The 19,780-nt window shown below is 46.2% G+C and overlaps 2 protein-coding genes across 15 annotated transcripts in view; one reads left to right on the top strand and one right to left on the bottom strand.

Moving 5' to 3' along the window:
• Positions 1 to 17,970, top strand: part of LMBR1 (limb development membrane protein 1) — a 194,745-nt gene extending 176,775 nt beyond the window's left edge. The window contains exon 16 of the mRNA XM_078437003.2: positions 17,579 to 17,970. Within this exon, the coding sequence (XP_078293129.1) occupies positions 17,579 to 17,652 (74 nt within the window). The 3' untranslated portion in view covers positions 17,653 to 17,970. The remainder of the gene's footprint in view (positions 1 to 17,578) is intronic.
• Positions 1 to 19,780, bottom strand: part of RNF32 (ring finger protein 32) — a 37,603-nt gene that overhangs the window by 12,864 nt on the left and 4,959 nt on the right. For 8 of the 14 annotated variants that reach the window (XM_060633490.3, XM_060633494.3, XM_060633489.3 and 5 more), the window contains 4 exons: positions 18,257 to 18,399; positions 15,403 to 15,435; positions 14,744 to 14,868; positions 14,430 to 14,538 (listed from right to left, as the gene is read on the bottom strand). In XM_060633490.3, coding sequence (XP_060489473.2) covers positions 14,430 to 14,538; positions 14,744 to 14,868; positions 15,403 to 15,435; positions 18,257 to 18,399 — 410 coding nt within the window. The other 6 variants (XR_013551922.2, XM_060633498.3, XM_060633499.3 and 3 more) reach the window with 6 other exon arrangements.

Here is a 19,780-nt window from a genome sequence, read left to right as displayed (position 1 = left end):
GACTTTTAGCTTGGGTGGAGATAATACAATGCATTTGCAAAGTTTTAATTGCAGCAATAAAAGGCCATCCCTCAATCGCATGACTTGTGCAGAATTTCTAGATAAGGACCAAAGGCGGCAAGGACCAACCACTGCCTTCTGGGCAACACTGGGGCTTTCTGTTCACACCGGGGACAGGAGCACAGCGGCTTTCCTGACCTTTCCGGGCGGCTCTGACCTGAGTTCACTGAGCCTCGTGGCAAGAGAGCCCCAGGATGGCTGCGCCGTCCCCGGCGGTTCCAGCTTCGTTCTCTGACACTCTCGGGGACAAAACCCAACGTTTGATCTGTTCTGTTCTTTCCACAACCTATTTAAAAGAGCCCACGTTGTAACACGACATCACTTGGCTCTGGGTCAGTTGGGAATGTGCCGGTGATATTTTTTTAAAGCAAGGCGAATCTGCAAAAACAAAGGGATTCTCAGCGTATGGAAGCATTAGCATTTGTAGAGAGACCACCTCTTTATTGATCGGTCAACACCCAACTGGTGCACAGAAACTAAAGGAGAGGTCTCGTTAATCCCCCCGCAACAGAGGAAGGAGCACGCAAGGCCGCAGTTCTGTTACAGGTAAGAGAGGTCAGTTTGTAAAAACAGAATGACCTGAGCTCACCTAGTCCACGGTATTAAACGCATACCCATCTCGGCGAGATCTTGAAGCTTGAGACGAAACAGGCACTTCCTCATTTATTGTGTCTCAAATGTCACACTGCAATCCCTCTTTGCCTTCCTTTCCTATCGAGTGCAGACTTCTTTCTCCCTGAGGACAGCATATACTTCCTGCACAGTTGGCTCTGTAGGCTCTCCAGCTTCTAGACTTCAAACATGCCACCTCTCACCGTTCGCGGACAGGCAGCTCCGTGCACACTTGGGTCGTGGGCAGGACAGTAAGCGAACAGGCCTGTGAAAAGGCACAGGCGTCACAAGGCAGCACCGAAAGGAAAGGCGAAAGGCGAGCCTCTGTAGGAAAACCTGGCATTTCTGGAATGTCACTGACTACATTACAAAGCTACAAAGTGAGGCTCCCGCCCAGAGGAGCCTTGATTAAGTCATTGTTCGTTCTGGCTTTGGAATTTGCTTTTTCTAAAGGGGGGATTACTAGGAAAACTCCTGAAGCTGGACCTGAGCACACCCGCTTAGCTCTGGGAGCACATGCTTAGCTCTGGAACGCCGGCAGGAGGGGTGATGAGCGACCAAGACCAGGAGTTGTATTTTTATGTCAAATATCTTCATCTGAGCTTTCTAGATTTTAAAGCTGCATATTACTGGGCAAGCTTATGTTCAACAAAATACTTTTATAGGTATTTCAAGGAAAACACTCAGTTCAATTTTTTTTTTTTAACTAAAACATACAAGTTTGTTTCTTGACGAAAGTAATAAAATCGTTTCTCTCATAGAAAAATGCTATCTAAATATTGTTATAAAACAGTGTGTCCTATCAAACCAAGACACAAGGTAGCCTTTTATAAAGTCCCTCTGGGTGACATGACCACTCTCTCCGCTCAGGCAGGGGCGCACGGGTGCTTCCTGGGTCTAACGTCTATTCGCCATTAGGCTGCTGTACTTCCGAACTGTGAAATATGTATTCTACTCACACGATTCATCTTTAAAAGGGCACAATAGTCGGAACCCCCAAACTTTAATATACGTATAAGCAAATATTCCAAGGTTCAAATAAAGTTCAAATAAAGATGATCGTTTGCTTGTCAGCAAAGACATCTGATGCTGAATTGTTGCAGACCAGGCTGGAGAGAGCAGGAAAGCCACCGCGTCTAACTGCTGCGCAGGAGACGGGGCTCTCTGAGGACAGTCGCCCGGTGCACACGACACCCCAGGACGTACTCTTCTTGTAACTGGAAGTTTACCCCCTTTGGCCAACGTCCCCCCACCTCACACCCTCCCCCCAGCCCCCGGCAACCACCGTGCTGTTTCTGTGAGTCCGACTTCTTCAGATTCCACGTGTAAGAGACATCATATGCTATTTGCTGTTGACTGACTTCACTTAGCACAATGCCCTTAGAGGCTCCTCTGTGTCATCACAAACAGGATTTCTTTTTTTCAACGGACATGCACGTTGTTTCCATGTCTTGGCTGCTGTGAGTAACGCAGCTCTGTCTCCAAGATATTGACTTCAAGTCCTTCAGATGAGCACCCAGAAGTGGGATTGCTGGATCATATTGAAAGTTCTATTTTTAATTTCCTTCAAAAACTTTTAATGTTTATTTAGCTTTGAGAGAGTGAGAGCGAGCAGGGGGAGAGGCGGAAAGAGAGGGAGACAGAAAATCCGAAGCAGGCTCAGCGTTGTCACTGCAAAGCCCAACACGGAGCTCGAACCCACGAACCGTGAGATCACGACCTGAGCCGAAGTCGGGACGCTTAGCCGACTGAGCCACCCGGGCCCGCTCCCCACACCCCCCCCATGTTTAATTTTCTGAGGAGCCTCCATCCTGTTTGCCACAGAGGTTGCATCAATTTATACTCCCACCAGCAGTGCACAAGGCCTCCCTTTCGTCCGCATTCGCACCGACACTTGGTACTTCTTGTCTTTTTCATCACTGCCACTCTGACAGGTGCGAGGTGCTCTTCTCTGGTTCGATTTGCATTTTCCCTGATGCTGATGATGAGCATCTGTTCGTGTGTTCGCGTGTCCCTCAGCCACCTGGACGTCTTCTTTGGAAAAGTGTCTGTTTGGCTCCTCTGCCTATTTTTTAATCAGATTTTTTGGGTAAGTTTTACGAGTTCTTTATGTGTTTTGGATATGAATTAATCCCTTATCAGATATCTGACGAGCAAACATTTTCTCCCATTCTGTACACTGCCTTTTCACTGTGTTGACTGTTTTCTTTGCTGTGTGCAGAGACTTTCTAGTTTTACACAGTCCCATTTATTTATTTTTGCTTTTGTTGCTGTGCTTTTGTTGTTATATCCAGAAAACCATTGCCAAAAACCAATGTCGAGGAGACTTTTCCTGGATTTCTTCTAGAAATTTTGTGGTGTCAGGTCTTAAATTTAAGTCTTTAATCCATTTTGAGTTAATTTCTGTTATATTCTCTTGATGAACTCACCCTAACTAGATAACTAACATTATCTAGTTACCTTTTTTGTTTGTTATAGCTTTTGAGTTACAGTCTGTTTTGTCAGATGAGAAGCATGGGCATCCCCATTCTCTTTGGGCTTCCGTGCACACAGAGTACTTTCTCTGCCCCTTCATTCGGAGCTTGTGTGTCCTTGCAGTGAGTCTCGCGGGCTGTGTATAGTTCATCTTGTTTTCTTAGCCCGTCTAGCCATTTCTTGCCTTTGGGTTGGAGAAGTGACCTGTTGTTTGACAGCTCTTTTTGTGGTTCCTTGTTCCTTCCTCCTCTCTTGTTGCTTTTCTTTGTGAATTGATTTCCCACAGGGGTGCGCTCTGACCCTCTTCATTCTCTCCTGGTGGGTTTCGCTTTGGGGTTATCGCAAGCCTTGCTAAGACCTTGTATAGATGTAACAATCTATTTTACACTGATAAGAACCTAGCTTCCATCCCAGACAAAACCTCTACCCTTTACTGCCCCCATTTTATGTTTTTGATGTCACAGTTGACCTCTTCTTATATTGTGTATTCATCAACAAACTATTGTACCTATCGTTATCTGTAATACTTTTGTCCTCTAATCTAGACAGTTAAGAGTTTAACACCCACCGCATTACAGCGTTAGAGGAATCTGGATGCGCCCGCGCGCGCCTACTTTCGCTGCTGTGTTGTGCGCAGCAATACACGTTTACGTCGCTCATTAGCACCCTTTCGTGTCAGCTCGAGGAAGAGCTGGTGGCATTTCTTGTGAGGCTGGCCTAGTGCTGAGGACCCCCCTCAGTCTGGTCTGTCTCCTTCATCTCTGAAGCACACCTTTGCCAGGGAGAGTGTTCTCCGTTGGAGGATCTGCCTTTCAGCACCTGGAATATTTCGTCCTGCTCTCTCCTGGCCTCCGAGGTCTCCGTCGAGAGACCTGCCGACAGCCTCATGGGTATTCCCTTGTGAGTGTGGTTTTTCTCCTGCTGCTTTTAAGATTCTTTGGTTTTTGAGTTTTATTAGAATGTGTTTTTGGGGAAGATCTCTTTAAATTGCATTTGTTTGGTGACTTCATCAACTTGACTATCCAAATCTCTTGCCAATTTGGGAAGTTCTCAGTCACTATTTCTCTGTGCTACCTCCTCTCTCCTCTGAGACTCTCATAATTCACAGACCATTTCCTTGGACGGTATGCTTTCTTCACTTTTTTAAATTTCTTTTTGTTTTCCTCTGACTGGATAATTTCAAATTTCCTTTCTTCTAGATCACAGATTCTTCCTTCTGCTTCATCCAATCTGATGGGGATGCTTTCTATCTCTGTTCTCTGCTCCAGAATGTATTTGGTTCTTTATTGTTTCTGTCTGTTGAACTTGTCATTTTGTTCATGTATCATTTCCCCGATTTCATCAGATGCTCCGATGCTCAGATGTGTTTTTTTTAAGTTTTTAAATTTTATTTTTGAGAGAGAGAGAGTGGGGGAGGGGCAGAGAGAGGGAGGGAGACACAGAATCCGAAGCAGGCTCCAGGTTCTGAGCTGTCAGCACAGAGCCTGATGTGGGGCTCGAACCCATGAACCGTGAGATCATGACCTGAGCCCAAGTTGGACACGTAACCGACTGAGCCACCCAGGTGCCCCTCCTTCTGTGTTTTCTTGCCCCTCACCGAGCTTCCTTCAAACACCTATTTTGAACTCTTTCCCAGGTAAAGTGTAGCTCTCTAGGTCTTTGGGGTTGGTTATTGGAAGGTTGCTGAGATCCTTTGGTGGAATCATGTCCCCTTGGTTTTCAAGTTCCTTGAGGTCCCGTGTTGCTGTCTTCATGGCAAAGTAGCAGTTGCCTCCTGTTCTTTGCTGGCTGGCCTCAGGAGAGCAGTACCTTCTGTCACAGCCCTGCTCTGGGCTCAGAGGCTTTCTCTCCTACCCCACAGGTCTTGCTCCCTCTTGTGGCTGAATTCTTATGCTCGGATGCCTTCTCTGGATTCTGGATGGCTCCCGGCTGGGTGCTGATGGCCTTCCTTTGGCTTTCCCAATGGTGAAGCCATAGCTCAAGCCTGTGGTCTCTCCTTCACCCACAGATTGGGGCTGGCTTTCTGCATGTGCTCACTAGCTGCCTGCCAGAGCTTGCACTCACCATCAGGAGTGTGCACAGGGAGCCAGCCGCAGGGTGTAGGCAAGGCACATGTAGCACTGGGGGCCGCTTGGGGGGGGGATATGCAGGTGAGGCACCCCCAGGGGGGCTTCTTAATGGGGGCCACAGCACAGTCAGTAGGACCCTTGTCTCTTTCCTGCCCTCCGAGAGCCCTGTCTGCTGCACTTCCAGCTTCTTTTCCCCCTACCCGCCCAACCCCCCATTATGCATTTCATGACTCAGTACTCGGGATGGAAGGAGGAGCCTCTCTGGCAGCATCCCACGCAGACAAGGAGGCTGGGTGCTCACTCACATGCTTTCACATTCCCCTGCAGGAGAAATCATGGGGGAGAAGACCTCTCTTGGCCCTGAGTGCCTCCTTGGGGCAGGGTGACATGGGTAAAGTCTAACTCCTCCTCTGACCCTCTCCAAAGCATTCCTGTGGGCGTCATGGAACTTTTCCTTGGGAAACCTGGACTTCCCAAAGGTTCTCTTGTATGTGGGTAATTGTCTGAGGCAGTGCTCTCTGGGGGCTCAACAGACTGGCCAAGAGGGTCAGAGCAGGTTCATGGGCCACTTTGGGGTCCACAGCTTGAACCAAAGTGATCCCTGTTACCGGACCCATGGGCAGGCGACAGTCCTTCCGGGTCCCTTACCCTCTGGTGATGGCTTCCACAGTTCTACAAAGGCACTCTTACCTGTGGTGGGATGCCAGACTGTTGCTGCTGATGGGTGGGGGGCGGTTACGAGTGAGGGACATTTTATGTGGCCATGTTGCTGATGTCACCCCCAGAAAAATTTTTTTTTCTGAGCAGTACTTGTACATTCCTTGTTAAGTTTAATTTTAGTTGTTAACTATTATGCAAGGGATCCTTTTCCACTGCACTTTATATCATTATTGTTGCTCTATAAGAAACAATTCTTGCATATTTATCTTGAATGTGAACATCTTCGAATAGTTTAGTTCTAATTCTTCAAATGATTTTATAGATTTTAAATCCATGTGTATAAATAATATATGTACTATTATATAATGCCCATAAACACACCACACACACACACACACACACACACACACACACACACACACTAATATTTTGTTTTCTTGTATTATTGCATTGGTAAGGATTGACCGAAGTGTGATGATAGTGGGTAACTGATTTTACATCTTTAGGGTTTCACTATCTAAAAAATGTGTTTTTAGTTTCTGATGTATGGTCTTTACTTTGATAAGGAAATGTCACCTAGCTCGTGTTTGCTGTTATTATTAGGAATGGATATTTAATTTAGTATTTTCAGTAAAGACTGAGATATGTCCATATGATTTTTCAGACTTAACAACATGAGTTTGCATACAAGTCTTTTATCATTTTAAAATGATTTCTACATATATGGTTATGCCTCCTGTTCCATGTGTCTGCATTCTGTTTTATCTGTTTTAACTCTGGTGAGACCTAGTCATTGTTAGTTTTTTAAATGCTGATGAAATTTTCATCTTCAGTTTCTTTTTCCCAAAATATCAGCTGTTGGCTTCACTTACAGTTTTACTTTTATCCTAACAAATTATTTTATCTTTATACTTTCTACTTAATGCATTTAAATTTTTTTTAGTGTTAATCAGTATAGCTTTCTCATTTGAATGTTTAGTTCATGATCTTTCATCTTTCTTGTTTAATAATAAGTGTGCATGACACTAATCATCCTCTAAGTACAGCTTTAGCCATACACCACAGAATACTAGTGTGCTCACTGTCACGAACACAGGAACAGTGTATAATTTAGGTTCTGAATTTCCGAGTGTACTTTAATATTCATTGATTTTACTGTGATTTTATTTTATTTTTTTTTTTGCATATGCATCATTTATTTTTGAGCATGCCTTTATATAGGGCATTTTTATTTCATTGGATTCTAATGTGTCTGTTAGATTTTTTTCAATGTAATTCAAGTTTGTTATTTAATAGGGAAATTCATCTCAATCATGTTTGTGGTAATTAGTTATATTTTAGCCCTATCATCTTTTTTTTAAGTTTATTTATTTATTTTGAGAGAATCAGAGACAGTGTGAGTGGGGGACGGGCAGAGAGAGAGGGAGAGAGAGAATCCCAAGCAGGCTCTGTGCTGCCAGCAGAGAGCCTGATGGGGGGCCCAAACCCACGAAACCAAGACTCGGACGTTCAACCACCTGACCCACCGTGGCACCCCAGCCCTATCATGTTACCTTTCCTACTCATTATCCTTTCTTGTTGCCTCTTCTTGGAAATCTTTTTATACCCCCACATACATATCTACTGTGGTCTTTATAATTGCTGTGTGGTAATCGCTGTACGGATGTAGCTGGGGGCAGACTCTAGCTGCTTATGATTCCTTCTCTCTCATAATCATGGCTATAGTGAACACAGTCATTGATACATGTTAGCAAACATGTAGATCTGTAGGGTCAATTTCTAGGGGGCTCAAAGAGAACTTTCAGCCAGAAGTACATTCTTAGTTCTGCCAATGGCTTGTAAGAAGGTCCATTTTCCTCTCATTGTCATCAATACTAGATAATTATCATCAGAATTTCCAATTCTTGCTAATCTAGTAGGTGAAACAGATTTTTTTTCATTTGAGTTTTCTTTAATTATGAGTAAGGTTGAACATCTTTTTTAAAAGTTTTTTTTTTTTTTTTACATATTTATTTTTGAGAGACACAGACAGAGCACAAGTGGGGGAGGGACAGAGAGAGAGAAGGAGGCACAGAATCCGAAGCAGGCTCCAGGCTCCGAGCTGTCAGCACAGAGCCTGACGCGGGGCTCGAACTCACAAACTGCGAGATCATGACCGGAGCTGAAGTTGAACGCTTAACCGACTGAGCCACCCAGGTGCCCCAATTTATTTTATTTTTAATTTTTATTATTTATTTACTATTATTTTTCATGTTTATTTATTTTTGAGAGAGAGAGACAGAGAGAGAGGGAGACACAGAACCCAAAACAGGCTCCAGGCTCTGGCCTGTCAGCACAGAGCCCTATGCGGGGCTCAAACTCACAAACCACGAGATCGCGACCTGAGTCGAAGTCAGGTGCTTAATCAGCCGAGCCACCCAGGTGCCTGATTACATGCTTTCTTGACTGGTTTCAGGTGAAGCATTTTTGGCATGAAAGTGCACAGGTCATGTTTTGTCCTAGCGCACTCTGCATACATTAGGAATACATAGTGTCCAGTTGTCTGGTTATCGGTAATTTTGTTTGTTGGGCTGAGATGTCTGTCAGACCTTCCCAGCGTAAAGCCTTCTCATGCTGTTTGTAAATTACATATAATCTTTGGGATGGTACTTTGAGACTGTGTGGGTATCTTATCCCTTGACAGTCTTTCTTTCACCCAGTAGTTTATCGTAATTTATTGGTATGAGCTCTCCGCAGGCTATCACTTGTGTATGCAGCCGCATGGTCTGGATGCATCTATAGAATCCTGGGTAATGTGAAATTCAATAAAGTAGTTCAATGATCTTTCGGATATCACTAAAACACACTGCATTTAAAATTATAGATTAAAATTGTAGATTATCACTTTATAGACCATGCTTGTAGCTTAGCAAGTCAGCTTGAAAAACGTAGGAGAAAAATCATTAAATTGCAAGAGCCATTCAATAAGTGACTGGGAAGCAGTCTATGTAGAAAAGGACAGCCTCTGGGCTCCACCCACACAGACGTTCAAACATACAGCCGCCCCTTCTCTGCAACCTCGCTCTCCAGTTTGTTACGCATGGTCAACCGTGGTCCCGGAACAGATGCATCATCAGAGGTCAGTGGGCGCCCAGCGCTACGTCCCACGTCACTCGCCTCCCTTCACCTTGTCACGTGGGCATTTCACCATCTCACATCATCACAAGAAAGGTGAATGCAGGACAGTAAGATATTTGAGAGAGTGACCCAGAGTCATGTAACTTTTATTACAGGATATCATCATTGTTCTCTCAGTTATTGTTAATCTCTTACTGTGCCTAATTTATAAATTGAACTTTATCATAGGTATGTATGTATAGGAAAAAATGTGGTTTATATAGGGTTCGGTGCCATCTGTGATTTCCAGCATCCCCCCGGGATCTTAGAATGCACCCCTCAGGGACAAGGGGGGACAACTGTTGTAAGGCATGTGCCTACATACGCAACCAGGAGCAGTGGCAGGGGTGTGTACCTACTACGAATACACCACCTAACAGTAAATGCACATTTCATTTATTTAAAATGAGGTTTGGCAATCCTAAAATGTATATGGAACCACAAGAGATCCCGAACAGCCAAAGCAATTTTGAAAAAGAAAAGCAAAGTTGGATGCACCGCAACCGTGTGACTTCAAGTGACATAACAAAGCTGTAGTCGTGACCACAGTCCGGGGCCGGTGCAGACGCAGACACACAGTGCGACAGAATGGAAAATCCAGACTGAGGAAAACCCACAATCGTGAGGCCAATTAATCTTCAAGAAAAGAGGAAAGAATGTTCCATAGGAAAAAGTCCCTTCAGCAAGTGGTGCTGGGAAAACTGGACAGCCACGTGCGAAAGAATGAAACGGGACCGCTTTCTTCTTACACCATACACGAAAATGAATTCAAAATGGATTGAAAACTGGGGCACCGGCGGGGCTCAGTTGGTTGAGCATCCAACTTCAGCTCAGGTCATGACCTCATGGTTTGTGAGTTTGAGCCCCGCAGTGCGCTCTCTGCTGTCAGCTTGGAGCCCGCTCTGGATCCTCTGCCCGCCACCCCCACCCCCACCCTGCTGCCCCTACCCGGCTCACGCTGTCTCTCTCAAAAATAAGTAAAACGTAAAAAAACAAAAACAAAATGGATTAAAGACCTAAATATAAGACCTGAAACCATAAAAATCCTAGAGGAGAACATAGGCAGCAATGTCTCTGTCATCGGCTGTAGAGATGTTTTTCTAGATATGTCTCCTGAGGCAAAGGAAACAAAAGCAAAAATAAACTATTGTGACTACATCAAAATAAAAAGGTTCTGCATGGCGAAAGAAACAGCAAAACTAGAAAACAACCTACAAATGGCAGAAGATATTTGCAAATGGCTTATCTGATAAAGGGCTAGTGTCCAAAATATATGGAGAACTTACATAAGTCAACACCAAAAAACCCCGAATAATCCAGTCAAAAGACGGCACAAGACATGAACAGACATTTCTCCAAGGAAGACATGCTGACGGCCAACAGAAACGGAAGATGCTCATCATCACCGTCAGGGAAATGCAAACCGAAACTGCAGTGAGACATCACTTCGCACCTGCCAGAATGGCTGAAATCAAACACACGAGAAACAGCAAGCGTTGGCGAGCGTGTGGAGAAACGGGAACCCTCTTGCGCTGCTGGTGGGAATGCAAACTGGTGCAGCCGCTCTGGAAAACAGTATGGAGGTTCCTCAAAAAGTTAAAAAAGAGAACCACCCCAGGACCCAGTAATTACACTACTGGCGGTTTACCCAAAGAACACAAAAACACTAACTCAAAAGGATACACACACCCCTGTTGACTGCAGCATTATTTACAGTAGCCAAATCATGGAAGCGGCCCAAGTGTCCATCAACTAATGAACGGATAAAGATGTGGTATATATACACAATAGAATATTACTCAGGCATGAAAAAATGTAATCTTGACATCTGCAACAACATGGATAGATCTAGAGAGTACAATGCTAACTAAGCAAGTCAGTCAGTCAGAGAAAGACAAATACCATAGGACTTCACTCTTATGTGGAATTGAAGAAACAAAGCAAATGAGCAAAGGAAAAAAGAGAGCGAGACGAGAGACAAACCAAGATACAGACTCTTAACTACAGAGAACACACTGATGGCCACCAAAGAGGAGGTGGGTGGAGGATAGGGAAACAGGTGATGGGGATTAAGGATGCACTTGTGATGAGCACCGGGTGGTGTGGTGTTGAATCACTACATTGTACACCTGGAACATATTACACTGTGTGTTAAGTAACTGGGATTAGCATTTAAAAAAATCAAATGAGGCTTGGGTATAGATTTCAGTGTTTATGGCCAAATGGGATAAGGGAGTAGAATGAGGTAAGAAGAAATTACAGAGATTTAGGAAACTAGCAGAGAGAGTGAGGATTACAGAGTTAATAATAATAATAAAAAGCTGAAAAAATTATAAAATGCCTAGTTGTGCAACAAATTGAGTCTAACATTAAATCGATACTTCTGGGGAAGAACGATCTGAATCACCGTGTGTGTCTTTACACGTGTGTCTGTGCATGGGTATGTAATTGTGTGTTTATGTGTGTGTGCGCGCATGTATTTGTGTGTAGATATAGAATCGGTCGAGTCTCATGACTGCTTTATGTGAAAAAGTGTAGCCTATATTTTCAAAAATGATTATAAGATGGCGTATGCAAATGAAAAATTTATACGCGTAGGTAAAATGACTATCATGTGTAATTAAAATTTTCTAAGAGAAAAAAATCAATAATTTCTGATTCGAAAGCCATTATTACATTAGAATTACTAAGAATTACTGTCAGTGTGCAGAGTAGAGAAAATAGCAGGCCGAGAACCCCGTTCGCGGACTTGAGAGCGAGTGACCCCTGGAGAGATGGCGGGTGTGAGGAAGGCGGAGGACGGCGCTGGGACAGCTAACTGGCCAGAAGACAGGTGTACCGCGGTGAGCAGCAGGCAGCCCATTATCTTGGTCGGTGGACAAGGACTTTTAAAAACTAGATGCAAAGCTCAGAGGAACGGAGAGCCGGAAGGGAGGTCAGCGCCCTCAGAGGAAAGGGTCACTTGTCCAAGACAAATGGAGGTGGCACATACTCTTCTTATGCAGTAACTTTGGGAGTTGTAGCTGATTGGCTGTCCCTCCTGTCCAGTAGATGGTGCTGAAGAATGCACGGCGTTTCTCGTGTCCACCCCGTACGCCGATGTGGGCAGGGGGCTTTCACCGGGACTGTCCCATTTCCCTAAATGTGTTTTGCTCCTCAGTTCACGCTACAACGTGCATCGTTGACTCAGAAAATAGTTTTTTCTTATATCGGATGGCGGATTCTCCCTCTACAGCCCCCGCCCTCCCTCTGCCCACCTCCACTTGGGCAGCCAGCAGGGGCTGCTGTGGGCCCCGCTCATCTGCCAGAGCCACCCTGTGCCTCTGTCCCCCGTGGGCCCGAGAGGACCCCTCCCGTGGGGCCAGGCAGCACTCGTGGTGCATCCCCCCCGGCGCTCAGGCTGCCCTTGCCCTACAAGCTCCTCCCTCCATCAGTGGTGCGGTCTTGTCTTCGAGATACAGGGTTTTAGGGTTATTTACTCACACGTTGCATTTGGTGTTGTCCTGCTCCTGAGCACAAATCAGCTGTGTTTTCTTGATTAAATCCGAGACATAATGCCATCACAGTCAGCCAAGGTCCCAATTTACTTTTGCACACACCCGTAACTATGTCGCCTGGACGAACGACCTGAGTGATCGGAAAGGGCCCTGGGAACATCCAGCACCGTCCTGTTTGCGGGCCGAGCCTCAGTGCATACCTCCAGGACCCCTGTACAGTTCCGGGCGCTCTCAGAAGCCCCCCAGCCAGGGCGCAGATGAGGAAGGGGGGGTTTACAAGATGCACAGAGACAGTACCTCACCCGAGAAGGTCAGATTGGGAGTCGGATAAAACCAGGAAGCACGTCGTGAACATCAGCCTCTTCCCCCAAAGCACAGGACTGAGGTCACTTATGCTTTACACACTGAAGGCGCGATAACGACGGGGAGAAGAGGGATCCCTCTATACGGTAGAGAGTAATTTTCTATGGAGTGCAGGCTAAAAAGAAACAAGTAAGTGTGGGAAAGATCTAAATAAATGTGTAAGGGAAACTTCCATACATAATGATTACAGGAAAGTGTGACTGTGAATTCTTAGAGATTTAAAGCTCACCTCACGTGAGAATGCCATAGTCTCATACAGGACACGCCAGCAAAAACAGTATGGACTATCAGGGTGCTTGGGAGGCTCAGGTGGTTAAGTGTCTGACTCTTGATGTCGGCTCAGGTCAGGACCTCACAGCTCGTGAGCTCGAGCCCCGAGTCAGGCTCCGCGCTGACCGCGCAGAGTCTGCTTGGGATTCTCTCTCTCCCTCTCCGCCCCTCCCCCACTCACACGTGCGTGCTCTCCTGCCCTCTGTCTCTCAAAAATAAATAAACTTTAAAAAATATACACTACCACTCGATCTGAAGCAGGTAACATAAAGATGAACTCAAACAACGTATCGGCACTTATGATGGACATACACTGCCGAGCGCCTGCTGTGTGCTAGGCCTCTGTCAACACAGCTCCACTTGTTCGGGCCCCGCTGCAAGGTCGAGATTATCACTGTCCCGTTACACACGCCTGGAGCCCCAAAGCGCATGAGGGCGGAGCTGGGGTGGGAGCGTGGGCTCAGCCGGCTCCTTCCGCTGTGCGAAATCTGTCCCTTCTGTATGGGCTTCGATGATGGAAAATTACTAAGCCAAAAAAGGTAAACGTAACTGATAAAAAAAAAAAAGGTTTAAAGGGCCCCCGGGTGGCTCAGTTGGCTGAGTGTCTGGCTTTGGCTGACGTCATGATCTCATGGTCATTGGTTTGAGCCCCGCATCGGGCTCTGTGCTGACGGCTCGGAGCCCGGAGCCCGCTTCGGATTCTGTGTCTCCCTCTCTCTCTGCCCCTCCCCTGCTTTGTCTCTCTCTCAAAAATAAATAAACATTAAAAAATTTGAGAAAAAAAGGTTTAAAGAAAGGGTAGAAACTGCCGTTCCTTATTTCTGAAACTCTCACATTTGGTGACTCTGGGAGGCCCTGGGAGGCCCCAGTAAAACGCAGCGCTGCAGGCCTTCATTTGTACAAAGTTCCTCCTGCTCTTGGAACTCGCAATGCAGGGGGTGTGAGAAAGTAAGCTTGTTTCCATTCCTTTACCCTGAGAGATTATTTAAGCGGGTGTCACGAAATGGCCAGACAAAAGTTGTTTTGAATTTAAACTTCTTCCAATTTTATGAATTTCATGGTTTCACTAGAAGAGAAGATCTGTCCCCCACTGTCTGGGTTGGAAAGTCAGTTTACGTTGACCGGGATTTTTCGCAGCATCTCAACCGTTTTCAAAAAGCCCGCGCACGAACGAGCGTCGGGCGTCCCCAGCCTCTGCTGGTCTTCCTGCCCCCGCTGAGTCTCACCCGCGCGCGCGCACTCTGGGGGATCGAGGGCCTTCCCCTACCTTTCCTTCAAAGAATTTTCTCCTCAACTTGGCGTCCGTGGGCGGCACTGTTCTCCTCAGGTCTCGGTACCACTTCCTAACCACGTGTCCCCTCCAGGAGGCCTGGATCCTGGAACACAGGAGTTTGAAATGACTGACTCAGGACAGTTGCTTCGACAGGCGTTTCAAAACCGGGCGAGACTGGGGTGGGGTGGGGTGGGGCCGCGGTGAGGCAACATCCCCACGACCTTGAACGTGAATCGTCACGGCTGGGCTGCAGGACAGCACATCCCAGGTGGGCCGTGGGGCCCGAGGGCACAGGGGACCCTTCCTACCTTGTCGCACACTTTACTTTGAACAGCCGCGCTCCGTCGTGAATCACTCTGGTTTGGTACTGATTCTTTCTACAGAGGGGGCAGGTTTTTTTATTTGCGAATTTTTCAAAAGCCTGGAGGCATGCCTGAAGAAAAACATTGAACGTTTTATAAGTAATTACTTATAAATAACATTTTTACCTCGAATGTAATTATAGCGCTCTTTTCTCTCATAATTATGAGACAGTCCAATTTAGATTAGAGCATAAAGGGAAGAAGTTTCATCAGATGGTAACACCTTCCTCATGAAACTCGTTCCAAAAGTGAAATTTTACAAGAATGTACATGCAGCTACATCAAAAACTCCTGCCAACAGCTCGCGTCAAGGGAGGTGACGGCTCGTGCGTGAGGCTACCGCAGTCAGGCCTGGGAAGCGGGCCGTCACTTTGATGTGCCACCAGGAGGAGTGCGTTATACAAACACTTGCGGGTCTTTCGTCGCAGAAGACTCGTGACTTCCAAAACAGGATGAACTGCACTGTAGCCTAAAGTCATATTTCTAACGCTCAGCGGTGGTTACGGATAAAGTAAGTGGTTCTTTTCAGGAGACTTTGAATGAGCGATCGCTACACGGGCGACGCACTGCACACTTTACGAGGGAAGGAGGTGGGACTCACTCACTCTGTGAAACACATGCGAACATGAAAGCAGCACCTGTTTGCGAGAAGACAAAAATGTTTGAAGTTTAAATTGGTTTTCAAAGAGCAGCAGCATAAATGCATTAATTAAAAGAAAAATTCTGAATGCTTAAAAGGTAGGCTGTGTTGTTTCTTTGAAAAATTAAAAAAGCAGATTAATAACCTTGATATTTCTAATATTTAAAGTTGAGCACAGCACAGGTATATCCTCTCGACAAGAAAAACTCCGTGAACAACAATCTGAAACATCAAACACAGGATGATTGCTAGTAAGCCGTTAAAATGAGTGTGTTAAATATATTAGGAAATAGACGTGTTTCCTGGGCAGACCTTGGGAGGGAAGGGGGCTGGCGTATGGGGAGGGAGGTGCCCAAGGAGGAGACGGGGGAGCGCGAACAAATGTCTTTGCTTAGGGCTTTGTTCAACCGATGGCAGCTTTATTAATTCTAACACACTTCAGTTTAAACAGCAATAAACCCTACACACATACGAAACACTTGTTCTCTCTGAAATGCAGGGAAAGTGCGCTCACAAGAAAGCATCACCTCTCTGTGACCCAAATTCTCCACCGCATAGTGATATTCTGGGCTGTGGAATAAGGAAGAGGGTAGGTGGTTCTTCTGGAAGGAGAACCAGGGGGTGATACCAGGACACCAGCCCCAGTGAGCTGCGAGCACGCGCACGGAGGGAGCCCGGCGAGAGGGCCCGCGGCCCTGGCTTCTTCCAGAGAGGAGGAGAGGGGCGTCGAGGGGCTCAGCTCCCAGCAGCCTCTAACACTACTCCTGCTGTGAACACTTCCCCGGTTCCCCCCACCCCCTTCCTTCACTCTACTCTTCCCCTCTTAAATAGGAAGAATGGAAGAAATACTGGACTAGATAGAACCCACAAAGTTAAAAAACCTTGACTTGAAACTGACTGCCAATAAGCCTAAACTGGAAAACCTTAGTAACACGGGTCCTCGTTAATTATCGCCATTAATCTATTAGCACCCTTTGGTGTGCTCGATTTTGCATTCTTTGTGGAATATCCGTCAGTGTTTCATCAGCAGATATTTGAGGATCTATGTTGAATAACACTGTACTTCTGTATATTTAAAATAAACTCTTTTTTAATGTTTATTTTGAGAAACAGAGCATGAGCTGGGGAGGGGGAGAGAGAGAGATTAAGAATCCCAAGCAGGCTCTGAGCTGCCAGCACAGAGCCTGATGTGGGGCTCGATCCCATGAACTGTGAGATCATGACCTGAGCCAAAATCAAGAATCAGATTTAACCGACTGAGCCACCCAGGTGCCCCTAAAATATACTTGTAAACGTCCATAAATGTTTGTTATCGGCGAACATTATCTGAGATAAAAGTAAATGACCAAGTGGTGGTCCATATGCTAGAAGCTGGGACTAGATTCCAGCTGACCTTGAACATACTTCCTGAGTCACCCTGGTGTGGGTCACTTGACTTGCTTGTGCCCTCATCTATTAAATGGGTACCATGCCTCCCTCTGGGACGCACAAGATAACCGAGGTCCTCTGAAATCATAAATGCTGGAGGGCATACCAGCTGTTGTTTGTGACTAAGGACAACTCTAAACACAGAACAATAAACGAAGTAAACATGCAAAATGAACACAAGTGTCTGTAACTGTGACCAAACGAAATAAAGACTGAGTGAGAAATGTATAAACAGCAGAATGGAAGGGATGGGCATGGTGCACCCCGTCCCTGCTCCCTCTAAGACACTTGCATAAGCTGTCATTCTTCACACACCAGTCAGCCTCAGTATTTACAGCGTAATTAAAAAAGACGTTGCTGGGGCCGGAAAGACTAGTTGTGGTTCTAGTCACTCTTGCCCCACCAAAATACTAAATTATCCTAGATGATAATTCTGTGGTTTAAGGGCTAAAATCTTTCCCAGATCCCCAGCTTTCATACAGGTAAGATGAGGTCTCGATAGAGAGCTGGAATACAATAAGTACGTTTAAAATAACCTGTGAATTCAAATTAGTAAAGAACAAACGTTTTATGGCTGTGAACTAACTTGTTAACGATGAAACTCATTAAAACAAATTAAGTTTGAGAGTTATGTGCCAGGTAGTGAGGAAAGCCCGAGGTTCCCAGGCTATGAACTGAGGGCCTGCTCTGACTCTGTTTGCTGCATTTTCCAGCAAACCTGCACCTGCTCGGTAGGAAGCGCGGGCAGCGCCCACAGGAAAGCACTGTAGGGCGGCTGCGAGCTTAAAACAAAACGCCAGATCCTCGAGGGGGGAGCGCCCCTAAGTGTGAGGAGATCACAGGAGATTGGGCAGGCACCGTATGCACAGAAATCTCTACGACGCGCCTCGACTGCATACTGTCTATAAGTCAACCCTACTATGGTAAGGGTTCGTGAATAAAGACATTAAAAGATTTTACTTAAACATTCTTACACAAATTCTTTGGAGATTCAAGTTTTTCTTTTTCTTTTTTTTTTCTTCCTTCCTTCCTTTTTTCTTTCTTTTTTTTTTTTTTATGATTTCAGTTCACAAAACAACTTAAAATTCCCCTTTGCTCTCCTTCTTCCTGCACTGCAGGCCTCCGCTCACCCTCTAGCTCGTTTCCGGCCAGGGGAACAGGAGCATTCCTTTTGTACAGACTTTGTGCTTGAGAATATCATTCGGTAAATAAACAAAACTGTTTAATGAGAGTGTTTACCTCTCTCACACACACACTCTAATTAACGGAAGAGAAAATGTAAGTATTTGAGGTCACGTAGGCAGAAGAAATTGGAGAAATGAAGGCTGGGATCTTAAGCTCCAGCTTAGTCTAGTCCCCAAGCCTGCTTATCTGATTTTCCCGCTACACACCTGGGGGCGAAGTTCAAATTCTTCTTTGCAGATTGGGCATGGCTGCGTTGAGTCCCCTTGCGTGATGGATCTTTGTTTCACTTTTTCCCATTCCTCTGATGATAGTGGCAATGGGGGAGGTTCAAACAGGCCCAACTTCTGAGCTGAAGTGAAAACAAGAGAAAATGAAGGTACAATACATCCGGAACGTAGTACTCGTAATTTAATGACATTGTTCTGCAAACAAATTTGAAAACAAAACATACGGCGTGCTTTCTTCCACCATATGGGGAACACTGGTCTTCTATGGGTGCTAAAGGTCAACGGTAGGAACGCTTTTATTTACAAAGAACTTGCCATACTTGTGTCATTTTCACAGTATTCTCCACGTAGGCAGGACTGCTATCCGGTTTTCAGGGAGAGAAGTTGAAGAATCTGAAGTGTCCACATGTCTTGGCCAAAGGTTCTCACTTGTCGCCTGTTTTAGGGTTCAGCCTTCAGTGTTGTCTTCTTCCGATTCAGCCCACTTTTTGCCACTGGTGACCTTCACAGAGTGAGTATCAATCAAGTTTCTCCCTTGCTAAAGATTCCTATGAGGCAGAATTACTGTCAGGATGGACTGACCACCGAAGCGATACCTGACAGCCGGCATGTGTTCTCCTGGGTCAAGTGTGCAGCTCATGCCGCAGTGGGAGTCCAGTGCCTCCCCGGGTGAGGGAGCAGGTGCGGCGCCCCCCGTCTCCGCAGACGGACGGTGAGGTGTTGCAGCTGGAAACCAGAGTAGGAAGCTGTGCCAGGGACACTCTGAGCACCAACAGAGCGCTCCAAAATGGGAACTTGTGTCGTGGAGACGTGAGCGTCAGCTGGAAGACAGGAAGGGGGAGTGAAGGCCAGCTGGCTGAGAGGAGGAGCTGAGGGAAAGCGGGGGTAGAATACGGGAGGGCCAGCGTGGGAGGCCTGCGCCCACATAGACGCCCCAAGGCGCGGGCCCCCACGCACCTGCTCCTGGGAGGCTGCCAGTGGGGCACATGCCCGGAGGAGTGGTGGCAGTCGGGTGGGTACAGGTGGGAGTGCAGGACGGGGCCAGCCCTTGGGGCACATGGAGGAGACCCCCGGCTGTGGGCCCTGCGCTCGCCCCGCACGGCAGTGATCCACATGGGAGCACGGTGATGGAAGGTTCCAGAAGGAGTGGCTCCACAAACTGTCCTTTAGTGTACTGAAAGAATATTCTTCTAAGAACTTTTTTGGGGGGATAATTTTGGGTCTTTTCCTACCAGTTATTAAGACATATTACAAAGCTCTTATTAATTAAAACAGTAAAATACTGGTCCAGAGACAGAAGCCCCCAAATCATAACCCTCCTCTCTCTCCCTCTGTGTGACCGTGGGATCCTGGCACAGGAAGAAGGGGGGTGCTGCGGCTCAGCAAACAACAGGTAACAGTGTGCTGACATAAATGCTTCTGTCAACTGCTGTTCCCAGTACCTTGTGCAAAATAAACTGTGACGAGGTCTAAATGGGAAAGGCAAAACTTTGAAGGTAAATA

The sequence above is a fragment of the Panthera onca genome, chromosome A2 (genome assembly GCF_046562875.1).
Source record: "Panthera onca isolate mPanOnc1 chromosome A2, mPanOnc1 haplotype 2, whole genome shotgun sequence".
In the NCBI taxonomy this organism is placed as follows: Eukaryota; Metazoa; Chordata; class Mammalia; order Carnivora; family Felidae; genus Panthera; species Panthera onca.
Note: the sequence above shows the minus strand (reverse complement) of the source record. Positions and strands in the feature narration are given on the sequence as shown.